General features: G+C 43.6%; 2 protein-coding genes across 7 annotated transcripts in view; one reads left to right on the forward strand and one right to left on the reverse strand.

The window, feature by feature from the left end:
• Eip74EF (Ecdysone-induced protein E74) overlaps nt 1-17,938 on the reverse strand; it is a 180,610-nt gene that overhangs the window by 47,790 nt on the left and 114,882 nt on the right. The window contains exon 1 of one of the 5 annotated variants that reach the window (XM_043418723.1): nt 4,569-6,151. The exons of the other annotated variants lie outside the window; for them this stretch is intronic. Coding sequence (XP_043274658.1) covers nt 4,569-4,956 — 388 coding nt within the window. The 5' untranslated portion in view covers nt 4,957-6,151. Of the gene's footprint in view, nt 1-4,568; nt 6,152-17,938 lie in introns of those variants that run through there. 5 annotated transcript variants of the gene reach the window in all.
• Lsm11 (U6 snRNA-associated Sm-like protein LSm11) overlaps nt 1-17,938 on the forward strand; it is a 118,699-nt gene that overhangs the window by 33,024 nt on the left and 67,737 nt on the right. The gene's annotated exons all lie outside the window — the stretch shown is intronic.

The following is a 17,938-nucleotide window of genomic DNA, read 5'->3' on the forward strand; positions in this document are numbered from 1 at the left end:
TATGGCGGGAGCTAAAATGGGCGGATTTTGCGTTAAAATAAGCGGAAGCGCGCGTATCCTTAATTCGAGCCGGTTATTTCCGGTTCGATATTTCGAATGTACGAAAATCTGATGAGTTTAGCAGAGAAACAAAAACGAGCAACAACAAACAAAAACAGTTTTTTACTGCACGAACTTTGACTGCGTGCAAATGGACTAATTATCGATTGTAATGTATTCGAGCGAGAGCAGGCGAACGCTTCAATGGAGAAGGAAAGAACCGAGCGAGGGCGGAGGGGGAAAGGGAGAGCGACTATCGATGTCTCGGGCCGTGTTTACGGATACCTCGGCCCGGAAGCATCTCGGGTGTCGTAAACTTATAAATTTATATTCTACAAAGGTTTTCACGCGAGACTGTGTGGCAGGTACCAGAGCTCCGGTAGTAGGAAAACCCGCGTCAATAAGAGCCTTCGCTCGGTCTCAAACTTAATGGAAAGATTTTTCGGAATGCTGAGCAATCCTCGGGGAGGACCGGGGCAAGGAGAAAGGAAATAAGAAAGGAAGTGAACGCCACACCGCAAAAGGCAATGAGTCAAATATACGGTAGCTGGACGAGGGTTTAGCCCTTCGACGGCTCGCGACCCGGCATTATTTTATGGGGACCGATGAAAAAGAGACGGGGAGTTTTCCGTACTGAAAAACCCGTCAGTTTTTCGAGGGTCTCTAACCCTTTTCGTGGTAGAAACATTTTCTTGATGGAAAAGACTGGTGAAAATGGAAATATCGGCTTTGGACTGATGCTCGCTTTTGTTTAGTTGAATTTTTTAATTTAATCATCGGCGAGCATCCGAAAATACTTGTACGAATTTAAGCATTTCCGAGATTTAAAAAAATGCTGTTGTTCCCTTCGTGAAGTTAGTTTTCGTAAATTAAATTGAATGAAGTAACGACGACAAGGTTTGGAAAAAAGCCTCCAGAAGGCCTCCAGAAAACCCAATTTATTTGAACCAGTTTCAATGTAACAAGAAATAAACAAATTGAAAATTATAAGTGTGGATAATAATGCGAGATATTTGACGAAGAAAATTAGTATCGACCCCTCAGATTCTCCTCCCTTGTGGACTTTTGGACTTTTGTGGACTTTCACATGTTTAAGGTAGTTCATGCCCGAAACGATTTTCTAAAGAAAGTCTATAGTTCTAAAGAAAACTATAGTATTTTAGCCAGGGACGACTGAAATTTTGGGTTGAGTCCAGTGATGGATTCCCGATGAATAAATAGCTTGTAATTTCATTCGCCAAAAGATGAGTTGAAAAAATGTCTTTACAATTTCGAATAAATAACTCTGACATTAATTCAGAGTGATAATATCTTTAATTAGGAAGTAAAAATCGAGCCAATTTAGACACCGATAAAATAGGATTTTAATATTAATTTTCTCAATTGCATAATAAAGTAGTTGGGAAAATGGAAAGTAACTCGTGATCGGTGAGTGAAATTCGGTAATGATCGATGTCACAATGAGGAACAATTATAAAATGTGATTGCTTAACGATTTCTCGGGTGCGCGCGCGCCCGCGCGCGCGGTGATGCCCTTGGATACGTAACGACCTTTGGGAGAAATGCTGGAAGGCATGTACGGCGTGCATAATCGTAGACATATCGCGGAGCACGCGTTGTCTTTGACGGAGGTGAAAGTTTCAAATAGTCTCGTGCGCGCGCTCGCCCGAGTCGGGAAAGCCCTGCGGGCTTTTTGCCCCGCACGACAAGGAAGTACAATTTACGAGAGAACTTGCCTTCGAATTTTCTCTTTCAACGTTTTTTCCTCATGGGGATGCCCTCGTCGTCCGATATCCAACCAGAAAGAGAGAAATCTCTTTTATAGGAAAACTTTTGCACTGCGTGACTAAAGCGCGAAAAATGGGAGAAATTTTTCCCCAAATATTCACCCGGAGAAACTTTCTCCAAACTCCTACAACCGGTCCCAGGATAAAAACCTGAATTTCGACCAAAATTTCCACTCTACACTCCCGCCCCGGACCCTCGTTCCAAATTCTACGAGAATTGCCACGGTCAAACATCTTTTTTCACGATCTCAATGACTCGCACAAACACCTTCCTTGCTCAGGCTCCACTTTTCGACCTTGCATTCAAAGGGGTAACCTTTTCACAACGAAAACATCGTCGAGTCAAAACACGCGTGACTCGAGAATAAAATCGTAAATTCTTATCGAAAGTGATGCGGTGAGAACAGAAAATTCATGGAAATTCTCGTGAAGCGAATGAAAAATAAAAATTTCATTTTTTTTTTTTTTTTTCAAACATTTTCAAAACTGGAGAAATTTTTCGACATGATTTATCCAAAAGTCTGAATGAAGGAAATTTTTCTCTCGTTTCACAAAAGGGATTTCGACCCCCGTCGTGAGAATGGAAAAAAACAAACGATTTTTCCCTCCGCATTATATTCGAACGCTCGTGACTCGCAGACCCTGGAAAAGAGCGTTGAAATACGTGAGAGTTTTTCTTCGTTTGCCAATAGGAAACGCAGGAGCATTGAAGAAAGCTCGGGGTGTCGTAATCCAAGCCCGACTTCCGGTTCGCCAATTTCGTGCACTTTTAGCGATTGGGGACTCGCGAGGTCAATTAAACTTTGACAAAGAATCTTTAAAGCGATGAAATAATGAAAAGAAGACGAAGAATAAAAGTGGATCGCGTCTCGGGTCGTTGGGTCCCGGTGAAAAACAATCGAGAGTAAATTGCTCGCTTTTTCGTGCGTCAGCGCTCTCGGACATTCGTCTCGAAAGTTGGAAAAATTTGGTGGGATTCGGGCGAGGGAATGGTGAGAACATACGCAGCACAAAAGAAGACGGCGACGGTTCGTCGGGCCACGAAAGTCTGTCGAAACACTCGCACATGGCGAGCAAATAAAAGTGAAAAAAGCAATCGACGTTTGGCACGGGGGCTTAGGAATATTCGATCGCGATGTACGAAAAATACTAAAGAGAAACGAATAAAAAAAAACCGTCGGGCGTACATGTGGCGAGAGTTGGGGCAGGTTACAGGCCGCCCAGTTTATTATCGGCAGTTTCGAAGAGAAAGAGAGAGAGAAAGAAATAAAAAACGTTCGCCCGAGTTATACAAGCCGATTAAGCAGCGGTCGAGTAATCGAGTATTTTATAATCAGTTGGTAAAGAGTTCGCGGAGTTGATGGCAGCCTCGGCGACCTTCGCGAGGTGCGGTTGCGTAATTTCTTTCTTTTTATCTCGAGCGTCTACGCACACGCACGAAAAAGTGTCTTGCACACGCACGGGAGCTTCACGCTCCGGATATTTTCTCTGCCAAAATTTCGCACACGATACGCGCGCACTGTGTATTTACGCGCCGCGCGTTCTTCAGCGTCTTTCATCGCGGAGTTGACTTTGTAATAAAACGAGAGAAACGGAGCGCTCCTCTCCGCCTCGGCCGGTCTATCGCCGAGCTCTTTTCTCGCCCTCTCTCCCTCAATTCATCGCTTTTAAACCGATTGCATCTTATAAAGTGGAGTGTGTAATAAAAAATCAGTTCAATTTTCAGACAGTTTGGGAGAGCGTCGTTGCTGAGAAAAATCAATGACAAATGTAACCTTGTGGAAGTCAAGACTCGTTCGGTGATATCTCCGTTAAAAATGATGCTAAAAATGTGAAATTTTTTGGGCAACATGAGCAAGGCTTGCCGAATAATGTCAATTTTTATCAGATTTATTAGGAGATTTGCTGAGATAATATTAATAATAATAATCTGTTTCCCGTGCAGTTTTTTCAGGCTAGGATCGTCGCACCGTCCGTGTTTTCGACTGAGCTTTCACCAGTCTTTTGTCTCTTTTTCCCAACTCTTCTTTAAGGAAGTTCATCATACGAAAAATACATTAGATTTTATTATTCCAAATTAATGAATTGAAAATTTACGTGAATCTTCTTGAACAGCGCTTAATTGTGTGTGAAAAATTTGGAGAGCTTTCACCGTCTGGTAATCGAGATATTCATTGTTGAAAATGACAAGGTTAAACATGGGCTCTTATGGAAGCTTTCAAAAAATTGCAAACTTCAACGATAAATATCTCAACAATAAATACTGTCTTAAGCTTTCTGTTTAAAAAATTTTAATGTGCAAAGTTGGAAAATAGTTTCAACACAAGATACGCTTCGAGCTCCTTAAAGTGTACGCAACATAGCTAAACTGTAAACTGGCCTAACTTTTGAAAGGTACAGGTCATGAGTTTTGGCTCAAAAAAATGACTGTACGGCCTCAACTTCCTTAAGAAAAAGAGCTCCGAGCTAAGCTCCGCTAACGAGCGTTCATTGCTAGAAATTTCGCTGCTGCGTGAGTTTCAGTTACTTCTCAATGCGAACCGCGCGCCTGGTTTCGGCGGTGCGTTAAAAATATCGGGAAAATTTTGGGGACTTTGGCTCGTTTCTCGTTCAACACAGCTTCCTCGCTCAGCGAAAAAAGGGTCTGAAAAGCGGTGGGTAAGAAGAAAATGGAAAAAACAGTAAAGGATCGTGGCGTTGCGGGGGCGTGCGACGGAGGGGCGGGAACGATGGAAAACTCACGGTATCTCCTCATGAGGTTTTTCTTGTACGGTTTCGTTCCGGGTGGTCGCGATCGCGAGCGAGCGCCGCCATCTTTGTGGTTGTTGTCGGAGCACGAGTCGTCCGAATCCTCGGAGCATGTGTTGCGATCTTCGCACTGTAAATATTCGCCGGTAGTCGACGAGGCGGTGATTAATCCGCGTAGCCTGGCGGCGGCGGCGGCGGCGGTTTCGGTGTTCGAGGTGAAATCTTCGATGGAGTCTTTGCGCCGAATTTTCTCTCGTTCGTCCTCCTTTTCACGCTTTTCATAGTCGACGCGTTCCTCGTGATTGTTCGTCTCGTCGTGGCGTGAAAATTCGGCGTAATCGCCAACGCGAACGCTGAGATCGAGCGGCTGGTCTTCGAGCATCGTTTTGCCGGGTTTATCAGCCGGGAGCAATTCCACACTAAACTCAAGTTCTATTCGCGCACTTCCGGTTCTGGGTCGCTCGTCGAGCGCGAGAGCCACATGAATGCGAGTTTATCAGAATAATCGTTTTTCGAGTAGAAAGGAGGTTCGCTCTTTCGAGCCGAGATAAGGTCGCTGCCGGTCGCGGGCCGTGACCTCTACCAGGGCACCCTCGGCATGGCCGCTGCTTCTCGGGGCTCGAACAATCGAGAAAACCGATCGAACCGTTTCCAACTTGCGCGGTATCTCCAACGCGCTTATTATTCACGTTTCATCATTTGGGACCGTCGATCGTATTCGGTGCGGCGATGGTTTATCGACATTCCACCCGAGCGTCCGGCTCACTCGCGATTTCCCAATTTCCCCGGTTCAACTCTTCCCGCACGTGCCGAGCGACTTATTTTCGCGAGTTTCTGCGGCAAATCTCATCAAAAACGAGTTCTCAATCGACTCGTCATTTCTTTGTTCACCAAATGCGAGGCGAAGCCGAGAAAATTGTGTGGATTATCGCCGAAAAACGATCAAGTATCTTCAAGCTGCGTTCCCGACTAGAGACACAGGCAAAGATTCCTTCTTTCTGTCAGCGCACGTACGAACTTTCGATTTCTTTATTCCCAATCCCTCAACTTTCGTTTTTCCTCGGACGCTCATTTATTCAACGATGCTTAAAGTTTGCACATTCGGTGTCTGTGTCTCTTGCCGTTTGCCACAGGTTAGCATTCACCCACCCACGGATCCACGCGCACGTATACACGGGGACACTTGTCGGCACACACACACGCGCACACACACGAAACACACTGAGATCACACAAAACAAGGATAATAGTCGCGTGGTTCCAGTGCACTGTAAACCGTTAAATCGAAAAATCACTTGTTCTCTTTTCCCTCGCTGATTCTCCCTCCAACAATATTTCGATATTTCGAACGAGCGTACAGGAAAGCCTCGAGATCCTCGAAGTAGCCGAAATATTTTCCTACCGCCTGATTTCGTATTAAAAACGATTCTCCGTACGACGGACGAAAGTGAATACGAGAATAAAAGTAAAACCGTACTTCGCGCCGCTTTATTTCTCTTCGGGAATGAAATTTAAAAGGGTGAACAAGGGGAGGGGGAGAGAAACGAACGAAAAGGCGACCGCGTGTGTTGCCTCGTCGATGGCTCACCCTCGACTGTGTGTTTACGTCGGGAGAGCGTGGACCGTGGCAGTGGCGCGGCGCTGCGGCCGCTACGAAGCCGCGCACGAGAGAGAGGGGCGCCCCGTCACGGCGTGGGGGAGAGGGGCAGCGGCTAAACGGAGAAGAAGGAAAAAAGGAAGGCGCGCGGTGCGTGAGGTAGCCGGCTCCCGAGAACCCCCTCCCAGACTCGGCTAAGGGGAACTCACCCCGTTGAGAGAGCGAGAGTGCGAGAGAGACGCGGCGCGCCCGCCGGAGGAGGTGGAGGCGCCGGTGGCACACTGACTGACTCCTCGACGCTCTTCTCTCTCTCTCTCTTTCGTGATCCGCTAACTCTCGTTCCTCAATCCCCCCCTTCCTCTTTAGCCCTCTTGGCCCGCGAGGCTGGCTTTCTCTCTCTCTTCTCTTCCCTGCTTCGCGTCTCGGGCTTCTCTCGCCTCGCCCTTCGCTACCTTCGATCTCGGCTGCGTCGGTGTTGCTTTTTTTCCACAATTTTCACTCCCTTCGTTTTGTTTCTCGATATCGATCGCGGTTGTTGGGGCTAATTGCGAGTCTTTTGTGGCTGTGCGCGCGTTTTCCTCGGTGCTGGATTCCTCTGCTGGTTATTCCTATTCGCGTTCTTCTCAAGAATTCTCAATTCTCAGTTTTTTTATATCTAAACTATCGGCCGGAGTGTTCGTCGGAGAAAAAACTGAGCTTTCGGGAAACGCGGAGAAGAATTTGTTAACGAAATGAAATTTCTCCGGGGGTACTTTGAACTTTAAACTCGTTTCGGGAACTGATCCAACATTTTTTTTACCTCTCTGTTATATATTTCGTGTCCTTGACACCCATTTCAAGTTTTCATGTTTTTCTCAGTCTATTGATTATTATTGATAAGAGCCGTGTGATAACTCGGGTTTCTGCACCTAACGCGATTCCGCTTCGAATTATGTATGTATCACGCGGATTTCTTTTCCTTTTTTATCTTTTTCAAAACAAGATACGAGATGCTCGAACGATTTAGCTCTTCGACACTAGAAACCCACGTTTTTTCATTTCGTCGAAATTGACCAAACACGTTCGCGATGATCGCTACGAAAAAGTGAACCGAGAAAGCTTTCATTCAGAACCATTTCCATTTTTCTTCCCCTCCCCGTTTTTTTTTTTAAATTTAGCTTCCTCCAAATCGACCTTCAGAAAGGAACGTTTCGTCGAGTTTCTAGATTTCGGTGGACCGAAATCGATCTTTTGCTCCTGGGAATTGCGCCTCGTACAAGAAACGCCGCAGACAGGGCCTCCGAGAGCCTACCGCAACCTCGACGAGCTGCTATATCCGCGTGCCACGATTTACAACAGAGCAGTGTCTCAGGCGCAGGCAACGCCACCTTTCGTCTCCTCCGACGTCCCCCTGCAGCGAAACCACTGAATTTCTCTATGTCCGTATACTTTATTTTCGAAGCATCGTTCACGAGTTTTCGACGCTCGTAAATACGTCTGCTATCTATGTGTACGCGATTATGTTGGGATAGGACTAACCGGGGGGGGGGGGGGGGGGGGGAGGAGAAAGAGCGGGAGAAAAATGTTATAGTCAATTACAGTGGATTCTCGTGCTATCGTATAACCCTCACTCTCGAGGATCGCTGCTATTTATATACTTCTCGAGAGCGCGAGTATATCTATTATATGGGCATATGGGTGATTCTGGACGGACTGAAAAACACATCGGAGTGGACAAAAAGTTTTTTCGTTCCGACTCGATATTTTGTGAGGAAATAATTAGTGGGGCACGAGTTTAAGGAGGATGGATCGCGACGATACAATGTTGCCATGTTAAGCTATGTTTTCATAAAACTTGGTAAATTTATTCTTTAAAAATATATAAGACAATATAAATTTATTTAGATCTTTTGACCACATAGCTCTCGAGTAATTGAACATTAAGGAGGGTGGCTACACTCGTCAAAACGATAAGAAATTGATCAAATTTGGTGATAATGTTCTTCAACATCAAGTGCGAAGACACAATTTTTTTCAAAATTTTCTTCTGCTTAGTTATCAAGTAATTACGCATTAAAGCAGATTTCTTATGCCCGGAATGTATACCTATATATATGGAAACGCTATGCTTATACACTTGAACTTTAGTGATCAATTACTCGATAACTGTACAGAAGAAAAATCTTAAAAAATTTGTATTGTCAAATTTGGCCCTAAAGAATATGTTCACCAAATTTTATTAAATTCTTATCATTTTGAAATTTTTAATGTATTTAACATGGTTTAGCATGGCAACATTGTATCGTCGGTAGCCACCCTCCTTAAAGTTCACGTTCATAAGCATAGAGTTTACATGTATACAGTTATACATCTCGTGCATAAGAAGTTCGATTTAACGCTCAATTATTCGATAACCACGTGGTAAAAAAATTTGAAAAAAATTGTACTTGTATACTTGATGCTAAATAATGTTATCACGAAATTTTATAAAATTCTGATTATTTTGATTTCGTGATCCACCCTCCTCAATAACGAGGGGCCTATGAGGGCGGAATTTCTTAAAAATATTCTATTTTGGGGTTCAAACTTGTAATGTTCGAAAAGCACACAAATAATGCGACGACACGGTTATACGGAAATGGCAAAATAGTCCGTACTTTCATTCGGGGCAGCGGAGGGACTACAAGGGTGATATTTTTCAAGAAACGTACTATTTAAGGGTTTGACATTTGTAAGATTCGAAAAGCACATGAATAATGTGCCAATGTAATTACGAGTATCGCAATAATAACCGATGCTCTGCTAGCTTAAGGTACTCCTTCCGCATGAGCGTATTTTTTGGTGGCGCAAATCGGGGCAGTCGAAATTTGAACTGATTCCTAATCTCTGAGAAGTCACGCGGTTAATTAGGAAGAGCTTCTGCTTCTGCCATTTTTCCAACCCTCTATTTTTATCGTCGCCATGGATTCCTTACATTTTTTTCGATTTTTTTTCTGTCTGAGATAGTTTGTATCAGGAATTTAGAATTATTTAGTATATGAATTATTGAATGAATCATGAAAATGACATGCCAATTTTACCCCTACCACCGCGAATCGTTTTATTCAGAGAAAGTATACAGTCTCGGCGAGAGCCTCAGGCCAGCAGACGACAGGGCTGTCAATGTACTTGTCCCGAGACTCTACCGAGTCTCTTGATAGAAATTTGGTGATGATGGAATCTCCGTAAGGTCTCGTATAAATTTTACGATTTTTCAAGTTTTCATTCTTCATTAAATGTTCGATAACCTGACCCGAAATTCGCATGCACTTTGACTTTACTGTTATTTAAAATCAGTTATTTGTAGAATATTCGGGTTCGTGGAAGGAATACCTTAATGATAAGCTAGCCGAGCACTTTGATTTTCAATTTTCTCGAAAAAAAAGCACAAAAATTTTAATTATAGCACATAATTAGCTAGTTTTACACTGGCGAGTTGATGAAAATCGTGAACTTTGCATATTTCTTGGCTGCTCCTGCTGCATCGGCAAATTTGCTCCATTAACTCGTCCATTTTCATTCTCATCTCCGAATATCGGACGCTTCAGCTTCTACTCGACGTTGCACATGTCCTTAATTCTGAGTGCTGGAGATAAAGACGGAAGCAAATTTTGCTAATGGGGGGGGGGGGGGAGATTGAATGAATGAAATACCCGAAATTGAGTCTCCGGGGAGTCGCAATTGGCTTTTGTACTTTCGCACAGAGCTCACGAAAGAATCCTTGTTTGATCGATTCTTCTCAGAAGGCTTCATATGCCTGTATCCGGAGGAAAATAGGCGCAGCATGCGCTTGGACGTTTTGTTCTGATTTCTTTGGAAAAATAAACTTCGGATCTTTTTCGCGTATACTCAACAATCCATGTTTCTGCACGTTCTATCGTATCGGCAAAGGAGAAACGAGGGAGCAGAAAAAGTCGGAGAAATCGCGTATAGTAGAAACTGCCGAGCCTGGGATGATTTCGATCTCTGATTTTGGCTGACGCTCCGAAACGTCGATCCTGATGACAAAACCTTTGGCCTTTGAGTCAAAGATTTTTCGGTTGTGATGAAAATTCGTTGACTCCCAATGGCGAGGTGAAACTTGGGGGAAAGAATCGAAGCCCGTTTAACGAGCTGTCATTACTCAACTCTCGTTTCGTAATCGATTTTCATTTGAATGAAAATACGAATTCTTTCGAGTGGCAGCCTCACCTGAATGGGGCTTAAATGATAAAAATAATGAATTATAACAGGCTAAAGATCCAAAAGCCTTTGGAGAGATAACGCGCGTATTTTTTGCGTTGTCTCGCGTGGAATACCGCTGGATAAATTGTACTAAAAAAAGATTTATATTTATATTCATGTGTGTGTGTACACAATATGCGTGCGGGGGGAGGCCGAGTGGATGGGGGCTCCGAACAACGAAGATTCCCACTGGCTCTGTTATAGCGCGCGTAAGATCTTTGTCGCTTCGAGGAGCTTCCGACGTTCCGTTTCCCTCTCACACTCCTTTGCGTACAACACACGTCCTCCGGGACTTGAATGCACAACGCCATCTTACGTACACATCACTATGGACTCTCTCGCATGGCGCTCGCGCGCTCGCGCGAGTGCGATTTTATCGGGAGGAGATCGGTGTTTTTCGCGCACGAAGGCCGAGTCGATCACCGGAGCGAGAAAGCCCCGGAGAGGTTTCTTATTCCTTTCGAGGACACTCGAAAGCTTTGTGTATGTGAAAACGGCTCCTCTTTTTTTTCTCTCCTTTCTCTCTCGCTTTCGTGTGCGTTACGCCAATTTTCTAAGTCCCGTTCAACTTTGCTGGACGACGGACGTTCGAAAATGCAGGGTCACTTTACCTCTCTTGCTCCGTTGGGCCATTGTTGTTGCGAGCAGTGATTTTGTTCGATGGCAATTTGCACCTCGATCGCTTTTTTTTTCTTTTCTTACGACGATTACGATTACGATGGAGTTATGGTGGAATCAAACTTATTTTCGATTCTTCGTTTCTCCGTTGGGTTTTAAGACCGCATGGGAGCAGAGACTTTGATGGATTGTTTATTTTCGTTTAGATCGGAGCAGTTGGTGATAAAGCAATAAAAACGATTATTACAGGAAGTTGCATAAGCGAGAAACAAGCTTATTTTTATTTTCGCACTTAGCCGTTAGCCTCAATTCCAGAAAGGAGATAAGAAAAGTATTTTTTTTTAAGGCAGATCATGCCCAAAGGTTCGTATTTTATGGATGTCTAAATTTGGCGCGATTTTTACTTCCTAATTAAAGATATTATCACTTTAAATTAATGCCGCAGAGTTATTCATTCGAAATAGTAAATAAATTTTTTTAATTCATCTTACGACGAATGAAATTACAAGTCATTCATTAATCGGGGATCCACCACTGACCGAACCCGAAATTTCATTCGTCCCTGGCTAAAATATTATAGTTTTTATGTCGAAAATCGCATTAGAGAGCGCAAGGGGAAATGGATCAAGAAAAATGTGTTAATAAAAAAAGACAAAAGGCAATGGTCCAAGCTAAGAAGAAGCAAATGTGAGATTACGTGAGTGCTCGTTACCAATTTCGTTCAATCTTCAATGTAATATATCTTTATTACTATAGTAAGACGATCGTCTCGATTTTTTTCCCAAATCTTCATTAAATACTTCATTGTTATTGTGTACGTTTTTCATAAACTTTGCAAGAAGCGTTCACTCGTTATATGGAAAGATAAACGATTTTTTACGCACGGTCCTCACGACCCTGCGCGTATATTTCTTCGTATTTAAACACGTTTATCTCAGCAGCCAATAAGACGAACGCTTTAAAATTTGATTTGCGTGCGAGTCTATTAGCCATTGAAGCTCTGTGTAAATTTCAAGACTTCCTTAAGAAAATCGTTTCCTGCACGAAGTACCTTAACAATCGTCCGAACAGAGGTTTGATATCGAGTCATGATAAGGAGAAAATAAAGATTTGATTTTCAGTACACCGGTCGAACGAAGTGAAAAAAAAACTGGTGAGGTGGGCGCCACTCGTGATTTTTTCCCTGATGCTTTCGCAGCGAATCTTTTGTGAAATCGTAATACACACACGCCGGTTTATCGGTGGCCTCTGCCGGCTTATCGGTCGGATATCTCGCTCAGGCGATACCCACCCTCCGGACGGACGCATGCACGCGCACTTTTTTCGTCCTCCAAAAAGACAATCTCGGAATTGTGCAGCGCTGATGAAGCGAGAGGAAAAACATACTTTATCGGGCTTTAATTGCTCGGGGAATTTGCTCGTTGCGCAGCATATCGATCGCCTTATCGATATGCTTAATATTATCGAGGTAATAAGCGTTGCGGAAGACGCACGGGCTCGTGAATATACTTGAGCGATGAAAGATCTCGCGTAACACCGGAAATACGAATCGCTCATTGATTGAGGCCCCGAGCACTCTTCAATCCTTTTTCTCAATGTTGCACGCACGCTTTCGATCAACCATTGTACCATTTTTGTCGGGTTTTTTCTTGAGGACGATGTTGCTAACATTTTTGTACTTCCCGTTAAATTGTGGTCTGTTGATTTTTTATTTACTGGGTTCGAACCTCGTGTATACGAACCATCGTCATTTTTGTTCGAACGTTTTATCCGTCAGGAGTCGTTTCCGTAGCCTCGAAACGTTTTTACCCAAAGTTCATAGGCTCGGAAGCATAGAGAGTAGAAAAAATCGAGGAAGGACTGAAATGGTCGAAAGACGATTTTTCGTGAAGCGGAGACTCGAAGCCTTCGAAAGCATCGACAGAGGCGAATTCCATAGAGCACGGGAGAGGGAGCTTCGAGACGGTTGGAAGAGCGTCATCGCATATGCGATGACAGGAAACTCGTGTTTTAGCGAGAGTTTGAACTAATACGGGGGGAGGGAGAAGCGAGTGAGAAAAAGCGAAGAAGAGATCGAGAAGAAATCCCAGCACCGGTGCGAAGAGAGTCGGGAGAGTTATAGTTTCACGCAAAAACGCAACGCAACGTTGACCAGAGCTCGTGCAGCGCACAAGCGCAGAGAGAAAATCGTCCGGGAGCGAGAGAAAGAGATAAAGAGAGAAACTCTCGCCGCGGCGCGGCGCGGCGCGGCGATCTACGAGAGAATCGTCCGCGTGGACGACGCCCAATCCAGGAAAACTGCTGCGATTTCTAATCCATCACCGGTAAACCGTTGCATCGCGGCCACCATCGCAGTGTAACGATTCCCGCGCACACCTCTTACACGCGTTAACTCTCGTTGGTGCTAATACGGTCCATCGATAAAAAAGCTTGAAATATTCCTTCATTTCGAGTTACGTAAAGAAGAATGGAGAAGGAAATTCGTGGCACTGATTTCGTCCTCTGAAACTAAAATTTATAAAAGAATAAAAAAACTGCAATTTCTTTCGCTCACCAACGAAAAATTGTGAAAATCGATCGAGCTCCGTCAATACTTGAAAATCATTTTTTTCCTCCGCACATGAATGTTCGGAGTGAATTTCGTCCGCTCCATATTTCCACGAGTTTCTACATTCCCGATATTATTAAAATTCAGAGTGTATCTGGGACTGTACGATGACTAGAGACAATAATTTTCGGTCGTAACTTTGATGATTTGAATGGGCAAAAGCATATCGCGACGGTGGAGGATCGTTGTTGTACGGAGGCAAGAAAAGGCACTCGAAACCCGAATGACCGGAACAACAAATCTAGAACTTCCTCGCAGGATCGAGAAACGAGACGACGATATAACTCCGAGAGTTTTCTTGTTTCGAGAGGAAAAGCGAGCAAGAGTTGCTCCTATTTCTTTTCCATGCTATACCGACGAAACGTTACGAGGCTAAATTCCGTACGAAATAGTAAACGTCCAACATTTTATATACAGACACAGAGAAATGCACAGGGGAAATTGGCACGCGATCTTCACTGAACGTAGAGGATCGGAGCGAAGAAGAGGGCCTTAAAAAATTGGAGCACTGCGCGCTCTCAAAGTTGAGGCATCAAGAATTTTTTACTGGAATGACGTTTCCGTTTTTCTTTGCTCATGTTTTTATCAGCATCGAGGCTTTGTCGGGTCAGAATCTTGCGGGGACGCTTCATATTCGACGCGTCTGACCCGATTAATCGCGCTTGCATTCTTCCCCGTGATAAAAAGGCGATTTTTTTCATCATTTTTGTCGTATAAACTCACCACTGACCAGGGCCTCGTGGATCAAACTTTTTAGGGGGCTTAGCCGCATTCGTTTGAAACTCACCTGCAACAGAGGAAGAAAGAAAAATTATTCAGGAAAATTACGAACGAGCTGGATCTTAAGGTTGTTGCTAAATCTTTTTAGATAGGCGAAGTACATTGAGCGACGCCAGCAACGCCACCTCATGCATACCGAATAATTACCATTAATTCGGATCAACAATGTGAACGATAATGTTAATTATTATTCAGAAATACGTTTATTTTAATCACTTAAGGTTTATGGGAAACTCATTCTCGGTAATTGAGAATTGCCTTGAAACATCAAAGACAAAGTTTGCCAACGTTGCGTTATTTCTTCGCACTCAGCTGTTGAGTTGGATGCAGTGAGCCGTATGCCTCTGCGTGTTGTACGTGTTGCTTGTTTCGCCCAGGGTTTTTGGAGGTTATTATGTCAACGAGTGCCTGTCAACGAATTGCTCCCGTTGGTGTCGCAGTTAAGATGATGGATCAGTCGGTAATCACACCTCGAATTTTTGAAATTGAAACTCTTTGACATCGTTCGTCCGATTAAAATAATAAAAATGTCATCGTACGCAGCACGATCGCAAAAATTCGATGATATTTTTATTTTTTCGATCAGACGAACGATGTGGAAAAATTTCCTTTTCAAAATTTGCAGCTATCTCTCTCGCACTCACGGTTGTGATTACCGACTGATCCATCATCTTAAGAGGATGCGAATTTCGCAATCGAAATTCTTTGACACAGTTTGACCGATTAAAAAAAGGCTCTGTCAGTCGATTTTTGCCATTGTTCTGCGTAGGCTGACAGAGCCTTTTTTTAATCGATCAAACTGTCTCAAAGAATTTCGATTTCGAAAATTCCAAGTGAGGTTAGTCGACTGATCCATACTCTTAACCCGATACGATCGCGATGCAGTCGCACATATTTTCGGTGATTTCTTGTCATTCAAGTCGGTAAACTAGATCAGTAAAATTATTCTACATATCGTCCTGATCCGAATTGTCGTTTTTCAAATGAATTTTTTCATTAATCACTCGTGATTAAGCAAAAAAAATGTTCGCCCCATTCAAGCGGTGGCAACGAAATTTTGACTCAACTTCGAGGTTTAATTTCTCCGAAATGAGTTCGGTGACATAAGTTATCGTCGAAACAGTGTACATTAAGGAGAAATAGAAGGCTTCGAAAAATCAATAAATTGACAGAATAATTGTGCACTGAGAGCTGCTTTGGAGAGAAACTTTGTGAAATTCCTGCAATCAATGATCTAAAATGAGGGAATTCTGTGGAGCGAGTTTTTTAAGGTGGAGGAACGATTTCTTGGGGAATAATAACCGAGCGATGTTTCCAAACGGATGTTCTCGTTAAATAGAATCGGTTGAGTATGTAGCTGGGTTGAATCCGCGATGGAGCGAGTATCGAGAAGCGATCGGGACGGCATGCTCTCGCAGAAATAATTCAGCCCGTGTATCGAGCGCGACTTTCGATTAATTCGTTATGCCGGAAACACGTGTTTCCAGCTTGTTATAAGCTCGTGACGTGAAAAATGTGATTTTTAATATATTTTTAAATATATCGTGTGTATCTCGCGAAAATGATATTATCAAGGTGAAAGAGAGTCGTTGGTAGCTCCGCGCGGTATGATTGATAGAAGCGTGTGTCCGCAGAGCGCTTATTAAGGGCTTAATAACAAATGATTAAATCCTCGGTACGATTAAACGGGAAGCTGAACGCGCGGGGTTCGGGGGAGGGAAGAAAAGGAAACAAAAAGAAATTCCTCTCGCTCTCGTCGAACGAAATTCCCGCGTATTTGTTTCAACGCTCGCGGTGCTTAATTAGCAAAGAAAATAGTTTAAATGGGGAGCATTCGCGGGGATAGCGCGCGCGCGCGCGCGGGAGTTTGAGCGAAATAGAAAATGAGACAAAGTGCGACGGAAGGAGGAGGCTCGCGGCGCGGGGGGTCGAGGAAGAGACATTAGCCGAGGATTCAGGCCGAGACTAACGCGCACTTTTCCTTAGAACGTTTCTCTCCTGCGTGTCGATCGAAAAAACGATGGCGTTCTCATCGAATCGCGAGCTCGCGCGCGGGGGAGGGGAACCTCTCGAGCAGGAGGCAAATGCCGGAGAATCCCGGGCAGCCAGTCAATTATTTTTTCACCTTGCACTAGCAACGAGCGGACTCGAGTTGCGAGGAATGCGAACACACATCGCGCGTATGTATATTATATATCGGTATATGCTGGGCAAACGGAACTGCATTTATGTGCATTACAGCGGGGGAGTGACGTCTTCGAACGGAGGAAGAGTCCTCCCTTCCCTCTCTCTTCCTGTTGTAGCGAATCTAGTTAAACATTTGCGCGTAAAGCAATCGGAATAGCTCCACTTTGAGTAAGCAGGAAAGAAGACTCGTCGCGCAGATCGTCTAAAAACGAATCGTTATCAAACAGCGCAGAGCCAAGTATTATCTGATCTTCCACTCAGTGCTGCTCTGCTCACCAAAAATTTGTTAATTGCATTGCAACTTGTTGCGAATTCGTTGTTGGCTTCTCTTTTTTTGTCGGCTTATATTTTTCTAATACTGTTAATGCATTTTTTCCCCCAAATCTTTTTTCTTCGAGATTCGTTTGTTACCTCAGATTATATTACTTTGCCTAACTCTATTATTGTTTTAGTCAACAATCCGTTACTTTCGTACTTTATTTTGTTAATCTCCTATTTTGCTGGGCGTGCATTGGACAATTGTATCATTTCTCAGTACTATTTTTCGCAACAGCTCACTATCAGCTCGAATTTGCCATTCTAACTTTATCTTGTCGATTGCGTTATGTCCTTGACTACTTTGTATTATTTCTACTCTAATATTATTTTGTATTACTTGAAAAAGGTAAAAAAAAAAGTAAAAAAATAATACAAAAAGTGTAATTTGAATCTTTTACTGTCTTTGCATGTAATTTTCATTTGAAAAAGGCTCTGTCGGCCGATTTTTGGCATCGTCCTGCGTAGGCTGAGAGCCTTTTTTTAATCGGTCAAACTGTCTCGAAGAATTTAGACTCGCAGATTCGAAATTTGCAGCTATCTCTCTCGCACTCACGGTTGCGATATACCGACTGATCCATCCCCTTAATAAACTATCAGCCAGTAAGTTTCTTTCTCTTACCGTTGCGTTTCCCAGGCTAACGCAATTGTACTTGCTCATCGTCGCATCGTTTTTTTCTCCCTGTCTCTGTCGCCCTTTTTTTTCTCATGAGCTCGTTGGCGCGTATTTTGTTTTCGTTTCTTTGTCTTTTCCGGGAGCATCCGCAGCCGCGTTGTTTGTTTGACAATCTCTCTCCCGAGTTTCTGTCCTCCTGCTTTTGTTTCGATTAATCCTACCGAAATTCGTGGACCAGGGAAGCAGAAAATGCCTGGATTTTGCTTTCGGTAGGAGATTTGTAGCTCCGGGATATATTCCGAGGAAGGAAAATTCTTCGGGATAATGGAGCCAGGGAGGGAACGTTTCGTCGATAGTCGTTGGCCGGCCCTCTCCGGTGTACGGGAAAGCATAAAAATATTT

Source organism: Venturia canescens, chromosome 5, assembly GCF_019457755.1.
Source record: "Venturia canescens isolate UGA chromosome 5, ASM1945775v1, whole genome shotgun sequence".
NCBI classification, from domain to species: domain Eukaryota; kingdom Metazoa; phylum Arthropoda; class Insecta; order Hymenoptera; family Ichneumonidae; genus Venturia; species Venturia canescens.